Below are 17,320 nucleotides of genomic sequence, written 5' to 3'. Positions count from 1 at the left end.
TTAAAAAAAATTATTTAGTCACTTTTTTCTTCCAAAGAGGGGGGGGGGGGGGAACTTTTTTAAAAAAAATCAAAAATGCAATTTATATTCTTTAATTACTCATAAACTTTCCTCGATTGCAAGTGGTTTCATAAAAAAAGTTTTTTTGTTATCACACTACTGTGGACTTCGGTGCAACAAGCTCGATACAGCATTCCAATTAAAAGTTGTCAATCGGAGTTGGAAATGGGCTTGGTGGTTCAAATAAAAAGTTCAACTAGTTTATGTAACATTTTATAAAATACGTAAAGCCTACAGTTTGGATCTTTTAAAGAATTAATGCCAGGTGCATATAGAGCATGGTGAGGGACAACCCAGGAAAGACTATAATAATTTATGATATACCAAAGTAGATTCGTTGCCATTAGCTATGACTTGTACCTTAGAAAATGTTTCGAAAAAACTAGTATCTGTCCATACAATCCACAGATATTCGCTAATGATGATTTTTTTACCATCATTTGTTAAAGACCGTCAAGAACAAGAAAAGCCTGCATCTATCATATCAAGATCATGCTGACGCTAGTTTAACAGCATCACTCTGTTAATATATCATTGGTTGTAGTGGTAAAGAGTCTGGCAGTTGTTCTTACAAGTTCAGGAACATTATCACCAGAAACCATTTGTTCTTACCCAAAGGCAGGTCAAGAAAAGATAAATACACCCAAGACCCAAGAAAAACAAATGCACCTTAAAGAAGGAAAAGATATGCCACTATTATAATAAATGCTCGTGAAAGAAATATATTAAAACGTTGTTGGCAAAAATGTTAAGAAAAGTGATGAAATTTTAAAAAAAACCTCTTGTCAATCAATTAGAGATCTTAATACTAAAAATAGATTGTCTTAGGTAATATGTTAAAAAAAGTTAAAAATAACATTTAACAAAAATTGAAAAGAAAAATAATTCAAAACCAAGTTCACAATACGATTATGCCTTGCCTTGTCTATTGTGAACCTGAGAGCCTACTTAGAGAAGGCTGGACCTCAGAGTCAAATTTTAAAGCAATGGTCCCACACAAAATCCAATTCTAATTCTGGTCTGAATTATGTTTGAGTTAATTGCAATATTTTTTTTTTGATTTTTGACGATTAAAAAGTAAGAAAATGTTTAATTTTCAAATAAAAAAAGTTTTACTTTTATTTAACTTATTTCATTTATTTTTACTACATTTTAGATTTGTATACTAAATGTTTTATACGGATTTTAAAGTCTATATTTAAATAATTATAGAGATATTTACAGGTATAGTAAATGGAATCATTGATGTCACAGAAAAACTTTCAAAAGAGCAAATTTTTTAGAAGTCAAGAAAATCTTAGAAACGTCAATAGAAATAATTCATTTATTATTCAGTAGTTTTGTTGAAGATTTATTTAAATTTCATATTGGTTTATATCTAAATTTCATATTGGTGTTCTTTGTTAGTTGCTGAACTTATCCAGTAAGTTGCTCAATTTACCCCGCGGGAGAAGATTGTGCTACGCGTTTATTTCGAGACAATATCTTCTAAAGCAAATCTGGAAAAGTTTTTTTTTTCACATGTAAGATGGCTTGATCAATTTTTTAGCCATGCTTCATGTACTAAAATTAACCCAAAGTTTTCTTTCAAATTTCACTTTTCTTTTGAATTTTAATGCTGTTGGTGCATTTTTAGGGCCACTTGAAGATCTTCATCTACATATGGGGTAACAATGACGTAGAGATTGAATAAAATCTCCAATAAATTTCACTCAATATGGGAAATATGCAGATCAAGAGAAAATTGTCTGAGAATATTTTACTCAAATCAGAATTTTTAAAATGAGACAAAGTTTTGAAAAGACTTTTTTTCGCTTCGTTATATGACTAGGTTATTCAGCCAAACACTTCTTGTATTATTTGTGATTCATTACTTTTTGTAACTGGTAAATAGTATAATTTTGTAAACAAATATAAAATAAACTTAAACAATAATAGTAATTTTAGAAGATATTCATATTTTTGTTCAACCGGTATATATAGTACCGCTGACGGCCTTTTGTTTTCTAGTTAAGTATAACTATAGCAACATAGTTTTTCAGCTGGTTCACAAAAACTTAAGTAAACTATCACTAACGTGGTAAAACTTAGTGCTTGTTTTTGAGTTTTACCTAACAAACAAACTACTTTTTTTTTTATTGTTGTTTTAGCTGTAATGCTTTCGCTCGTGTTTATTTTTTCATTATCGTTATGTGTTTGCTTTTATGGAAAAATAAAGTTTTTAAACATTTTTTTGAATCTTTAGTCTATTTATTCATTTATTAAGAAAGTAAATTTAAATCTGTTTTCTAAAATCATTAGGACTTTGTTAAAATCATTTGAACTTTAAAAGGAATTCAAATGCACCAAAGAAACGAACATTTAGAAAAAAATTTAGAAAAAGGACATCTGAATAATCGGTCTCCATTACACCCTGTCACAGTTAGAAAGCTTTATTGAAAATTCTAAGAAAAAGCTTGGTCAAATAAAAAACTTGTGTAAAGCATTATAAGTTTTTAGATAAATCTTTTTATTGGTTAAGTCAACGAGGTGATGATAATCTTTCTCTTCTTTTGTTTATCGAACAGTTTTTTTCGGACTTGTTGTATCAGTAAGAGAATTTTAATTATTTGTTTTTTTAAATGGATTTTTTAATCTTTTTTTCTAACATTTTTTTTTTAAAGTTTTTTTTCTTTTAATTTTTTTAAGAAATCTTTATTTAGTTAAGAGTTTTTAAGAGCGGTCAAGTATAATAAAACTAGAAGCAACCCCGATAATTTTGCGATTAGAACTGTCGCAATATTAAAAATAACAGCAAAAGATTAAGGTGGAAAGGTAACAGGATTGGTAGCAGCAAAATTAAAATTAGCAGCATAATTAAAATTAGCAGCATAATTAAAATTAGCAGCATAATTAAAATAGACTTTTTGGACAGTTAAAATTTTGTTACATGCAGAGTTCATTATATATCAGCATTAGTTTTGAAAACGATTGTTCGCGAAAAAAAATTTTTGAAAATGATCGCGAAAAGATTTTTTGAGTCTATCATAGAGAGAAATTCTTAGCCTTTTTATTTGGAACGTTGATCCAAGTTGTCTCTTTATCTTTAAAATATGTATGTATGTATGTATGTATGTATGTATGTATGTATGTATGTATGTATGTATGTATGTATGTATGTATGTATGTATGTATGTATGTATGTATGTATGTATGTATGTATGTATGTATGTATGTATGTATGTATGTATGTATGTATGTATGTATGTATGTATGTATGTATGTATGTATGTATGTATGTATGTATGTATGTATGTATGTATGTATGTATGTATGTATGTATGTATGTATGTATGTATGTATGTATGTATGTATGTATGTATGTATGTATGTATGTATGTATGTATGTATGTATGTATGTATGTATGTATGTATGTATGTATGTATGTATGTATGTATGTATGTATGTATGTATGTATGTATGTATGTATGTATGTATGTATGTATGTATGTATGTATGTATGTATGTATGTATGTATGTATGTTATAATAATTTTTTCATGTCATGTGGAATTAATTTCAAGCCACGTGGGATTATACAATAAATTAAGTTTTAACTATTATTCGTTTTAGTTTTATATTTGTTAAGAGTTGGTGACTCTAGCTAGCAACCAGCTCTTAACAAATCACAGACTATAAAAAGTTACAGAAAACAAAAATAAAGTTCATAACAGATTTTTGGGAACAAGGGTTAATTTTAATCAAACGTTGGAACTACGTGATCAGTTGGAATCCAGTTGAATTAGAATTTTGGATGTTTTTTTTACATTTTATCCTACTGAAGTTTGTTCGCTTCATATTTGCATTAAAGCTCAACGTTATAGGTGTAAATCCCGCAAAATGCCTTAAAGCACATAGACACAGCGAGTTCGTTGTAAAATATTTTGAACTAGGGCTAAAGGAGGACAAGAAACAATATTGAGGAGAGGTGTTTTTTAAATGGTATCTTAAAATGTTAAAATACAGTTGAGAATTCAATTTATTATATTTGTCATCATTAAATTTGTCTTTATTAGTGATGATTCCTTAGATGGCTACTGTGATTTTTCATACTTTATCTATCGCTTAATGGTAGCTTCTTAGATACAACCATACATTACTAAACCACGTGATCTAGATGGTTTTAAAGAACCTTGAAGTGTCGTAAGTAATTGAAAAACATGATTTTAATTCTGAAGTTCAGGAAAGTTACTGGAAAAGAAAATCTGACAAACTGAGGATAATAATAATAGTAAGACTGGTTTCCACGTATTTTCAATACACAGAAGAATCATTTCTTCTAACCCCTAATATATCAGAAAATGAATATTCATTTGCTGATTTTTATGCGACATTTTAAAGATAAAGAGACAAGTTATTATTTTTTAAATACCAGGAAATTTTATATTGTTGATTCAGAAAAATATGTCGGTTTAAATTCTTTTTCAATCAATTCGCAATGTGCAACTATTTTTAGATAAATGACTTCCTTTTATTTCGTTTTGAACCATAAATCTCAAATTTTAAAAAAATTGTGAGATTCTTAGATTCTTTAAGCATAACCTTTATTTGGTATTTGATTCGACTAGTGACTCAAGGTTTTCGACTTCCCTTCAAAAAACCTAAGAAATCTTCGATTTCGAGGACAAATTTTCAGAATTCAGTTTTTTTAAATGATGAGCAACAACAACTTTTTGGTTTCGAGTAATTTACGAATATAAGCTCGTGATATTTTGAACTTTTCCGCTCCTTTTTTCATTGCCGTTGACATTAATTTCCGTCATCCTTAAAGGCATTAGACTTATCTTTGTGGATTTTTTAATTTTGTTCTCTGCACTTTATCTGGCTTCATAACAACAAATTATACAATAAATAATGATTTTTGGTATTTTTCTGCTGAAAATTGTTAACACGTTTTATGAATTTCCACAAAAAAGAACCTTTTCTTAGAAAATTTACAGACGGGTTTTCTCGCCTGATCTTTTTCAGACAAAATTGTGATCATTTAAAAAACAGGTACTCTGTTTTTTTTTTGTTTTTTTTAAATATCTTTATGTAAATATTTATCTACTGATTGTATAATTTACACATAGAAGATATGTATTTTTTGAGAAGCATTTAAACTTATAACCATTGCGATTTATTTGGTCTCGTTTTTCAGTGGACACATGTTTTCGACCACTGGTAAATTTTTTGCTTCTTATCTTTTAATAAAGAAATGTCAGAAATTCTTTTTTTGTCGTTTGCTTTTGTTTAATTATTAAATCCTAAAAATTTTCTTTAAAAAATATTTCAAAATTAACACGCATAAAATTTAATTACTGCTTTATTCACTGACACCCGCGATGTGTTTGGCCAACCTTGAGTTTATGAGCGCCGTGTGCTCTATTTAACATCAAAAACTCAAAAAATGTTCGTGGAACTAATAATCAATATTTTTTGGGATTTTCTTTCATATATTGAACAGCCTGCATTAGCTGTGGAGCAGTATTAATAAGAACAGCGTTGTTGTTTTCGAGAATATTTTGTTAGATTTTCTTGTAGACATTGACAGTCTGCGCATTAACTCTGGTACAGTGTTAGGTTAACAAGAACAGCGTTGTTTTTTTCGAGGATGTTTTGTTAGATTTACTTTCATACATCGAACAGCCCGAATTAACTGTGGTGCAGTGTTAATTGAAGAAAACATTCCTAAGTAAAGAACAACGTTGTTGTTTTTGTGGATACTTAAAAATAAAAATTTTGACTACAAACAATTTATGCAAATATTAATTCACAACATTTGAAGTAGTGATTTACAAACACAGTTCATGTCATTAAAAATTGGGCCTTGTCAAAATTTTGAGTCATTTTTTAATATGTATATATATATATATATATATATATATATATATATATATATATATATATATATATATATATATATATATATATATATATATATATATATTTAGTATGTATAGTATATAGTTTATAAAACTTTCTAAGAGTATATCAGTTTCATGCGGTGCATCGTTTAACACCCATTGATTTATAAATCATGTTTTTGGATTTTAAATCGTGTTTCATTTGTGATCAAAACCAGACAATAAAATACCCCCAAAAAAGTTTAAGTTTTCATGTTTAGAGCAAGTTTTAAATGTTTTTAAAACAATTTCTAAACTTTCTAAAGAAATACCTTGTTATATTACAACTTTTTTAAACAGAAAAATTAGACGAGTAAAAGTTTCAATTCAGCGATTGTAGAAAACAAGCTCTTCTGAATCTTCAGAATCATATGTTTTCAACTTAAAAATTTAAAAAAAAATTTTATGTTTTCAACTGATATAACTTTTACAAATATGATAAAAATGTATTACTATTATTAAGGTATTAGGGTTACAGCAAATGTAAAAAAAAAAAAGGGAATTCTTATGCTAAATAACTATATTTATAAATCTTACAGTTTTAGCCTAAACACAACTTTTTTTAACTTTTTTTTTTTTATATATATGCACTGTACGAAGCTCAAATTATGGAATTCTTTTACTCCAATTACAGGTCATGAAAAAAGGAAATGTTTTTTGCGGAATGTTCAGCACAAGCTAATATAGATTTAATATTGACGTTTTAGATTCAAATGCTGTGAAATGCCCCTACATATTATGTACTTTAATTTTGAATTTTACAACGGGTTTAAATGCTTTTCTCATAACTGTTTTGAAATTTATGGAAAAAGGTTCCTAAACTTTGTTGGCTCTAAAGAAAAAATAAAGAAAAAAAAAAAGGAGTTTCATTTTCAAACAGCTACAACAGTAGTTTTAATTAAAAAACTGTTTTTATAAACTCTTTACAGAAATTTAATGTTGAGTTGTTAAAATATATTTTATCCAATCACAATAAACATCTTTTATTCCATCTCACGTGCAAAATATCCTTTGTCATAACCCACGTGAGAAAACCTGTTCCAGAAACACTTGTAACCATTTAAATTTTTTCAATGAAAACGAAACTGATAGAATCTACTCATTTTACAAAACCTTAATGGAGAGAAAGAAAAAATCTTTATCCCTTCCAAGTTGTAAAATAAATTCGTCATTAATGAAAACTACATTGTTATCGGTTATTCAGGCTTGTTATCGGCTTACTATAATGTAAACAAAGTATTAATCGAGTAATACACCCAAAGATTTAAATTTAAAAGTGAAATTCAGTTCATCGCAAAAAATGAACTTTCATAGAGAGAAATAATTTTTTACTCTTTGGCAAAAAAAGAAACATTTGAAACTTTTTTCATCTTTGAAGGAGCAGAAAAAAAGTTTCTACAACTTTTTTTTTTTCTACAACTTCTCTTTCAAAGTAAGTTTTTTTTAATCACCTTATGATCTTTAAAATCAACGTTAAAAATGATAAACAACATAATGGAAAGTAAAAGAACTCATAAATATAAGTTCTTTTACTTTCTATTTATTTCAATTATTGTGTGACGAAGAAAGTAAGATGTATAATAATTAAATTAAAAATACATTTTCAGTCAAAAACTTTACTTTTAAAAAAAAATTTTTTCTTTAAAAAAAAAATTTCTTTAATCGAATTTGCTTGGTTAATGGAAGTAATTAAGTAATATTGGCAAGTAGTTAAGTAAATGGTAAGCAAATAATGCAATAATAATAGGAAAAAAGTAATAATGGTAGGTAATTAAATATTAATAGCATGTAACTAAGTTCTGATGGTAGGTGGTTAAGAAATCAATATTATTTTTCACTGTTTGACATAAGTTATGACCCAAGAAAATCACCTGTGCAAGGTTGGAGTACGTTCCAGTTTCCAAAAATGATAAAGTTTAAATCTAACTATTGCATGAGAGAAAGAAATAAAAGATTTTTTTTCTTCTTCTTCTTCTTTACATACAAAACAGCATTAAAAGTTTCTGAATTTTTACAGTATTTTAATATTTGATATGGAGCTTATTATGTGTAAAGCTGCTGGCCATTACTTCATTTTTGATCATACATCGCTATCGCTTTTATCGCTTTTATCGCTTTTATCGCTTTTATCGCTTTTATCGCTTTTATCGCTTTTATCGCTCTGAACATAAATTATGGTATAAAAACTGATGATTCACAACGTTTCCAAACTTTTAGGATTGTTTTATATCATTTTCAGCAGCTTTGAATGCTTGAATTGATTCTAATTAAAAACATTTCAAGCATTGTAAAGTCTTTGATGCCAAGATAAAATTTTCAAAAAACCACCACCTTTATCAACTCCGAGTTGGTTCAAGTAATCAAAAACCACTTTCGGTTTGAGGAGAAACTCTTCAGTCAAGATTTGACAGACTATTGAAGTTAGCCATAAGATGATTTCTTTTGCTTTCACTTTTACCTCACTTTCACATGATTGAGTGAGGTTTTTGTGAAAAAGTCTGAATTTTATTTCCCATTATTGTGAAATTTTAAAGCTAAGTTCGGCTCAACAGATTGTATTTTTGATACTTGGTTGATTACTAAGGCCAATTTAATAATAAAAGAATTGGATAAGCTTGTATTAAATTGGGATTGAACAAGGTCATTGGTTGGAATTCTTGGTTCTCAGAAAAATTTTGACAAGTAGGTTAGGATTTTCTCTGAGGGGAGGTTGTTTGTATGCATGTGCCCTGAACCAAAAGGATTAGACAGCTAGCTCTTTTGTGCTTCTTCTTGTGAACTTTTCTTAATCTTCAACAAGTTTTTTTAAGTTTAGTTTTTAGCATTCTGTTTGACAAATCAAGTAGCTAGGTTCACTTGTTTTAGGTTGAATTCTGTTTGTATAAAAATCATCTTTTTTTTTCAGCGTAGGGCAGCTAGACTGGCCTCAAATCCTCCGAATATATCTCATCAATGTTAATGTGATTTGGAGGATTGTTTCTAATTGAGTTTCTGTAAGAATCCGTGTGCATATTTTGTTATGCAGACAACTTCCCTGTTATCATTAAGAGCTTGATTTGTCATTTTGAAATCGTTTAACGCCCTTTGAAATCGTTTCACGCCCTTTGAAATCCTTTTTAACTTTTGCCGATATTAAGAATGTTAAATTTCCACCTTAAAAAATCATTTTGTAGCATATGAATGTAATATGATGTTACTATAATATATTTTGAAATCATGAATTAATTTTAAAAAATTAATAAAAGACTTCTTTTATTAATTTATCAACTAAATAAATTTATAAAGTAAGACTTTTTAAATTTTTATTTCTATTTTTCAGAAAACTGATCTATACTTATTCTTTATGTTATAAAGTAAATTCTATATTTTTCGTTGTCCTTCATCACCCCACTCCCCCACCCCCAGCACTTCCTCTTTACTCAGACTAAAACTATTAGCTAAACAACTAAAAGTTACAAAGTCTGTAATTCTTAAATCATAAAAATCTTTAATCTTTGGGCTATAACTTTTGAATTTTTTTCTTAAAAAATTTCCTATATCATAAATGGATTAGCTTTTGCCTTAAAACAATTCTTCATACTTTTAAAAAAATGGTCACCCCGAAATTAATACCTGGAATAATTATTTTTATAATACAGGTGCTTTATTAATCTTACTTGGTAATGCTTTCTGAAACTTTTTATGGTTTATTAGAATTTTCCAGACCTTTCTTGAACTTCCAACAGCTGTTTACAACTTTCTATAACATTCTAGTACTTGCTAAAACATTGTGTAACTAGTTTGAGCGTTCAAGAACTTTCTAGAGTTTCCGCAACTGTTTAATTTAGTTTTTATTTTAGCTTAATAGTGTACTTATGTCCTAGGGACTGAAATTTTCCATGGGTCTAACTAACACCTAAATTCATAATTTACAATACCGTGATACTTTTGAAAAAGTTTTAGGACTTCTCTTCCAGGTTACTGATCACTATGGAACCATATTTTATTAAAAATAGCGTAAGATTTAGGAGTGCAACTATGTGTCAGAAACTTTTTAGAGGATATACTAACACTTAAATTCACAATAAAAGAAACCATGGTATGTTTTGACGGATATATATATATATATATATATATATATATATATATATATATATATATATATATATATATATATATATATATACATATGTTGAACAAAGTATATATCTCACAGGAAACATATTTTAAACGCTATGTACTCTATTAGAGGTAGTTTTCTATAATCATGATATTGGTCAAACAACGAAAGTTAAGTAAAAGCGTGATATGAGAAATATGCTATTGAAAAATGCATCATATTTTGATTAATATTATTACCACGTTTCAGGAGACAGTTCCACTAAACCTAACTTTCGAAAACAAAAACAAATTGAGGAAAAAAAAAACTTTTATAATTGAATGGTACTATTGCGCAGGGTGTTGTCACTATGATGTACCTGCTCTAATCATTTGATTTGAAAAATGATAATGATAATATATATTTAGTGGGTGTTCTATTAATCGACAGCGTTTTACGTTTTCTAGAAAAAAGCATCACGAGATTACAAGAGTTGTCTCGAAAAGCCACGAGACACCTGGAACTTTATGAAGTAGAAAATGACTTTAATAAAAATTATGCTCAATACACTATGTAAGTTCTCCTTTAATTCTTAAACGAAAATTCAGTATAAAACTAAAATTATTAATAAATTTATAATCTTTAAAATAGTTCTCATGCTCAGTAAAGAAATGGTAAAAAGTACGACTTCAAATACAGTATATTATCAAAAACTTGCTGTAGCAATAGAAAACTCTTCAAGCACCACAGGCTTAATCGACCAAACTTCAAAAGCTACTGACGGAAGTAATCTTACCGTGTTTCCTACCTTTAGTTCTGCCATTTATTTGAGCAGTGAAGCATTAGAAAACTCTTCAAGCACCACAAACTTAATCGACCAAGCTTCAAAAGCTACTGACGGAAGTAATCTTACTGTGTTTCCTACCTTTAGTTCTGCCATTTTTTTCAGCAGTGAAGTAATGGAAAACTCTTCTAGCACCACAGGCTTAATTGACCAAACTTTAAAAGCTACTGACGGAAGTAATCTTACCGTGTTTCCTACCATTAGTTCTGCCATTTATTTCAGCAGTGAAGCAATAGAAAACTCTTCTAGCACCACAGGCTTAATCGACCAAACTTCAAAAGCTACTGACGGAAGTAATCTTACCGTGTTTCCTACCTTTAGTTCTGCCATTTATTTCAGCAGTGAAGCAATAGAAAACTCTTCTAGCACCACAGGGTTAATCGACCAAACTTCAAAAGCTACTGACGGAAGTAATCTTACCGTGTTTCCTACCTTTAGTTCTGCCATTTATTTCAGCAGTGAAGCATTAGAAAACTCTTCAAGCACCACAAACTTAATCGACCAAGCTTCAAAAGCTACTGACGGAAGTAATCTTACTGTGTTTCCTACCTTTAGTTCTGCCATTTTTTTCAGCAGTGAAGTAATGGAAAACTCTTCTAGCACCACAGGCTTAATTGACCAAACTTTAAAAGCTACTGACGGAAGTAATCTTACCGTGTTTCCTACCATTAGTTCTGCCATTTATTTCAGCAGTGAAGCAATAGAAAACTCTTCTAGCACCACAGGCTTAATCGACCAAACTTCAAAAGCTACTGACGGAAGTAATCTTACCGTGTTTCCTACCTTTAGTTCTGCCATTTATTTGAGCAGTGAAGCATTAGAAAACTCTTCAAGCACCACAAACTTAATCGACCAAGCTTCAAAAGCTACTGACGGAAGTAATCTTACTGTGTTTCCTACCTTTAGTTCTGCCATTTTTTTCAGCAGTGAAGTAATGGAAAACTCTTCTAGCACCACAGGCTTAATTGACCAAACTTTAAAAGCTACTGACGGAAGTAATCTTACCGTGTTTCCTACCATTAGTTCTGCCATTTATTTCAGCAGTGAAGCAATAGAAAACTCTTCTAGCACCACAGGCTTAATCGACCAAACTTCAAAAGCTACTGACGGAAGTAATCTTACCGTGTTTCCTACCTTTAGTTCTGCCATTTATTTCAGCAGTGAAGCAATAGAAAACTCTTCTAGCACCACAGGCTTAATCGACCAAACTTCAAAAGCTACTGACGAAAGTAATCTTACCGTGTTTCCTACTATTAGTTCTGCCATTTTTTTCAGCAGTGAAGCATTAGAAAACTCTTCAAGCACCACAAACTTTATCGACCAAACTTCAAAAGCTACTGACGGAAGTAATCTTACCGTGTTTCCTACATTTAGTTCTGCCATTTATTTCAGCAGTGAAGCAATAGAAAACTCTTCTAGCACCACAGGCTTAATTGACCAAACTTCAAAAGCTACTGACGGAAGTAATCTTACTGTGTTTCCTACCTTTAGTTCTGCCATTTATTTCAGCAGTGAAGTAATGGAAAACTCTTCTAGCACCACAGGCTTAATCGACCAAACTTCAAAAGCTACTGACGGAAGTAATCTTACCGTGTTTCCTACCTTTAGTTCTGCCATTTTTTTCAGCAGTGAAGCATTAGAAAACTCTTCAAGCACCACAAACTTAATCGACCAAACTTCAAAAGCTACTGACGGAAGTAATCTTACCGTGTTTCCTACATTTAGTTCTGCCATTTATTTCAGCAGTGAAGCAATAGAAAACTCTTCTAGCACCACAGGGTTAATCGACCAAACTTCAAAAGCTACTGACGGAAGTAATCTTACCGTGTTTCCTACATTTAGTTCTGCCATTTATTTCAGCAGTGAAGCAATAGAAAACTCTTCTAGCACCACAGGGTTAATTGACCAAACTTCAAAAGCTACTGACGGAAGTAATCTTACCGTGTTTCCTACCTTTAGTTCTGCCATTTATTTCAGCAGTGAAGCAATAGAAAACTCTTCTAGCACCACAAACTTAATCGACCAAACTTCAAAAGCTACTGACGGAAGTAATCTTACCGTGTTTCCTACCTTTAGTTCTGCCATTTATTTCAGCAGTGAAGCAATAGAAAACTCTTCTAGCACCACAGGCTTAATCGACCAAACTTCAAAAGCTACTGACGGAAGTAATCTTACCGTGTTTCCTACATTTAGTTCTGCCATTTATTTCAGCAGTGAAGCAATAGAAAACTCTTCTAGCACCACAGGGTTAATTGACCAAACTTCAAAAGCTACTGACGGAAGTAATCTTACCGTGTTTCCTACCTTTAGTTCTGCCATTTATTTCAGCAGTGAAGCAATAGAAAACTCTTCTAGCACCACAAACTTAATCGACCAAACTTCAAAAGCTACTGACGGAAGTAATCTTACCGTGTTTCCTACCTTTAGTTCTGCCATTTATTTCAGCAGTGAAGCAATAGAAAACTCTTCTAGCACCACAGGCTTAATCGACCAAACTTCAAAAGCTACTGACGGAAGTAATCTTACCGTGTTTCCTACATTTAGTTCTGCCATTTATTTCAGCAGTGAAGCAATAGAAAACTCTTCTAGCACCACAGGCTTAATCGACCAAACTTCAAAAGCTACTGACGAAAGTAATCTTACCGTGTTTCCTACTATTAGTTCTGCCATTTTTTTCAGCAGTGAAGCATTAGAAAACTCTTCAAGCACCACAAACTTAATCGACCAAACTTCAAAAGCTACTGACGGAAGTAATCTTACCGTGTTTCCTACATTTAGTTCTGCCATTTATTTCAGCAGTGAAGCAATAGAAAACTCTTCTAGCACCACAGGGTTAATCGACCAAACTTCAAAAGCTACTGACGGAAGTAATCTTACCGTGTTTCCTACATTTAGTTCTGCCATTTATTTCAGCAGTGAAGCAATAGAAAACTCTTCTAGCACCACAGGGTTAATTGACCAAACTTCAAAAGCTACTGACGGAAGTAATCTTACCGTGTTTCCTACCTTTAGTTCTGCCATTTTTTTCAGCAGTGAAGCATTAGAAAACTCTTCAAGCACCACAAACTTAATCGACCAAACTTCAAAAGCTACTGACGGAAGTAATCTTACCGTGTTTCCTACATTTAGTTCTGCCATTTATTTCAGCAGTGAAGCAATAGAAAACTCTTCTAGCACCACAGGGTTAATTGACCAAACTTCAAAAGCTACTGACGGAAGTAATCTTACCGTGTTTCCTACCTTTAGTTCTGCCATTTTTTTCAGCAGTGAAGCATTAGAAAACTCTTCAAGCACCACAAACTTAATCGACCAAACTTCAAAAGCTACTGACGGAAGTAATCTTACCGTGTTTCCTACATTTAGTTCTGCCATTTATTTCAGCAGTGAAGCAATAGAAAACTCTTCTAGCACCACAGGGTTAATCGACCAAACTTCAAAAGCTACTGACGGAAGTAATCTTACCGTGTTTCCTACATTTAGTTCTGCCATTTATTTCAGCAGTGAAGCAATAGAAAACTCTTCTAGCACCACAGGGTTAATTGACCAAACTTCAAAAGCTACTGACGGAAGTAATCTTACCGTGTTTCCTACCTTTAGTTCTGCCATTTATTTCAGCAGTGAAGCATTAGAAAACTCTTCTAGCACCACAAACTTAATCGACCAAACTTCAAAAGCTACTGACGGAAGTAATCTTACCGTGTTTCCTACCTTTAGTTCTGCCATTTATTTCAGCAGTGAAGCAATAGAAAACTCTTCTAGCACCACAGGCTTAATCGACCAAACTTCAAAAGCTACTGACGGAAGTAATCTTACCGTGTTTCCTACCTTTAGTTCTGCCATTTATTTCAACAGTGAAGCAATAGAAAACTCTTCTAGCACCACAGGCTTAATCAACCAAACTTCAAAAGCTACTGACGGAAGTAATCTTACCGTGTTTCCTACCTTTAGTTCTGCTATTTATTTTAGCAGTGAAGCATTAGAAAACTCTTCAAGCACCACAGGCTTAATCGACCAAACTTCAAAAGCTGCTGACGGCATTAGTCTTGCCGTGTTTCCTACCTTTAGTTCTGCCATTTATTTCAGCAGTGAAGCAATAGAAAACTCTTCTAGCCTCACAAGCTTAATTGACCATTCTTCAAAAACTTCTGACGCCAGTAATCTTACTGTGTTTCCTACCTATAGTTCTGCCAGCTATTCCAGCAATGAAGCTAAGACTCTTTCAAGCGTATTCACTGGCGTTCTGAATAATAGTTTTATTTCTTTGAATACGAATATCGACTCGTCAACTCAAGCAGAACAGCTTTTGCATACTGCAACAACAGCTTTAAGGCAATCAGATTTATTTAGTGCAAACGAAAACGCCTATTCTTCATATTTTCAGACCGCTGGAATTACCTATGGTTCTTTGAATTCTAAAACTCTTTTACATTCTTCTATTTTTTTAGTATATTCTTCTAGTATCAGCAGTTTCTCAGTTTTTAGCACAAGAATTCCCGTGTCAGTAGAGGTCATCTATGAATTTAGAATAGCCATAAAAATGGAGTTTAACGATTTTTTGAAGAATCCCTCTTCCAATGATTTTATTAAGTTACAGAATGTAGTTGTACAAGAACTCACTGCGATTTTTCGAAAAATAGAAGGTTTTATTAAAGTTGTTGTAATTGGTTTTGAGAAAGGTAGTGTTCGTATTAACAGTCGTGTTTTTTTTGATAAAAATGAGGCAAAAGCAAGCGATTCTGTTCTTCAAGGAAAAGTTATAAATAACTTCATGCAACATCTAAATTCATCAAATGGTACTGTTGGAGGTTTTCTTGTGGACGCTAAAAGTGTTAGTATTGAAAGAACAGTCGATGTTCGTTCATCTTCCGTTGCAAATTGGATAATAGTAATGATTGTTGCTCTAATTCTCTTACTTGCTTTAAGCGTTGTAATTTTATTACAAAGGGTAAGTTTTTTCTTTTCTTTTTATTTTTGTTTGTTTTTATTATGATTAACAAGGTCTCTAAAGATCCTTTATATTGCTGGATGAGGCAGTTTAATTAGTTTAAATGTCATTTACTGTTGGTCATTTTAACTGACCAACAATCTGGCATCTTAATATCCTTCATCCAATATATTTGTAATGAAAAATATTTATTTTTGTTTTTTGCAGCGAAAAATAAGAGATTTTAAAGACCGGCTTTACGTATCTGAGCATATTTCAGCAGGATCTTTTTCTCGTTATGATAAACCTAATTTTGAGTTGGTACAAGTCCGTAAAATAAGTACGAAAGATATGAAAAAAGAAAGTGAAATTCTTAAAAACAATAATGAGGTAGTGTTTTTTTAGATTATCAAATCACCATTAAAAGTAAAAAAAATTTTATAAGCTGATGCTAATTTACTCCTTTTCAAAATTTTTAAGCTAGTTGTTAAATGTGTGCAATGTAATGTAAGATTTTGCTTTGCTATAACAAATTACCCAAAATGCACTCTATTTTTTATCTTTAGCACGAGACAATAAGTAAAAGTTTATTCTACGGTGACATCAACGGTGTAAACGTAGAGAACAAAAAACCTTCCGATAAAGATGGTTCTGTTTCAAAAAAGTACATAAATGGAGCTTACATCTCAGATGATTGAAGTTATATGAATAATTTTATCTAAACAAAATCTCAAGAGCTAGAAATACAAGATTTGATATTAAAAAAATTTTGATATTAAAAAAAGGGATAATAGAGTTGGAAGAAACGTAAAAATAGTTGGCTTTTGTTTGTTTGAGAATATTATTGAAAACCTCGAGACGAACAGTGATGAAAAGAGCATCAACATGCATGAAACGGGAAAACCATTCACCATCTCTAGTTGAAGAAACACTTTTTTTTTGTTATAGAAAAAGCGAAAGTTTAAATAATATATACAATTTTGTGGCTATTAACTTTAACTCCACATTATTTACCAAAGTATTTCATAAAATTTAACTGCTTTCTTTTATATAACCACGGTATAAAGATCTTAAGTTTAACAAATTTACAAAGATCGGTTTATTTAAATTCTAAACGTAAAAAAATTTTAAACGGAGCCCTTTATTCTCGTACACGGCTGGCGAGAAGAGAGGGGGGTCTGGCTTATGATAGGACACTGGTTATTAATCTAAAAAGTGGTAAAGATTCGCTCGCTCATTATGCATTGGAAATGAAGGAAATGCCTTTCCTTCTTTCTAAACAGTATAACATAAAGTGTGTTTCATAAAATACTTTTAAATAAAAGTGCAAAAAGATTAATCATTCTTATTTAAAATGAAGAGTTTTCTCAAATCCTTCTTATATCAAAATTTAAATTAAAAGAAGAAGATTTTAATAAGGATTTCAGAAGCAAGAAGAGCTTCGGTAGGCCTTTCTAAAACTAGTTAAGATCTTTTTTTTTCTCCTTTCC

The 17,320-nt window shown here is 30.9% G+C and overlaps 1 protein-coding gene across 4 annotated transcripts; it reads left to right on the top strand.

The window, feature by feature from the left end:
- The first annotated feature begins 2,379 nt into the window (after positions 1 to 2,379).
- Positions 2,380 to 16,922, top strand: LOC149883095 (uncharacterized). Of its 4 annotated transcripts, none has more exons than XM_090100363.1 (5): positions 2,380 to 2,650; positions 10,530 to 10,635; positions 10,714 to 15,851; positions 16,059 to 16,220; positions 16,397 to 16,922. In XM_090100363.1, exons 2-5 carry the CDS (start codon positions 10,602 to 10,604, stop codon positions 16,526 to 16,528), a joined length of 5,466 nt encoding a protein of 1,821 aa, XP_089956489.1. In that variant the 5' UTR covers positions 2,380 to 2,650; positions 10,530 to 10,601; the 3' UTR covers positions 16,529 to 16,922. The 4 variants fall into 4 exon arrangements, with proteins under 4 accessions (XP_089956489.1, XP_089956492.1, XP_089956491.1 ...); XM_090100366.1 differs by lacking the exon at positions 2,380 to 2,650 and adding an exon at positions 3,649 to 4,242; XM_090100365.1 differs by lacking the exon at positions 2,380 to 2,650 and adding an exon at positions 5,155 to 5,262.
- Positions 16,923 to 17,320: the final 398 nt, after the last annotated feature.

The sequence above is a fragment of the Hydra viridissima genome, unplaced genomic scaffold, assembly GCF_058129835.1.
Source record: "Hydra viridissima isolate aposymbiotic clone 2 unplaced genomic scaffold, HvirCarnegie_v1 scaffold_10, whole genome shotgun sequence".
Taxonomy (NCBI): domain Eukaryota; kingdom Metazoa; phylum Cnidaria; class Hydrozoa; order Anthoathecata; family Hydridae; genus Hydra; species Hydra viridissima.
The sequence above is the reverse complement of the archived record's forward strand: the minus strand, read 5'-3'. Positions and strand labels throughout refer to the sequence as shown.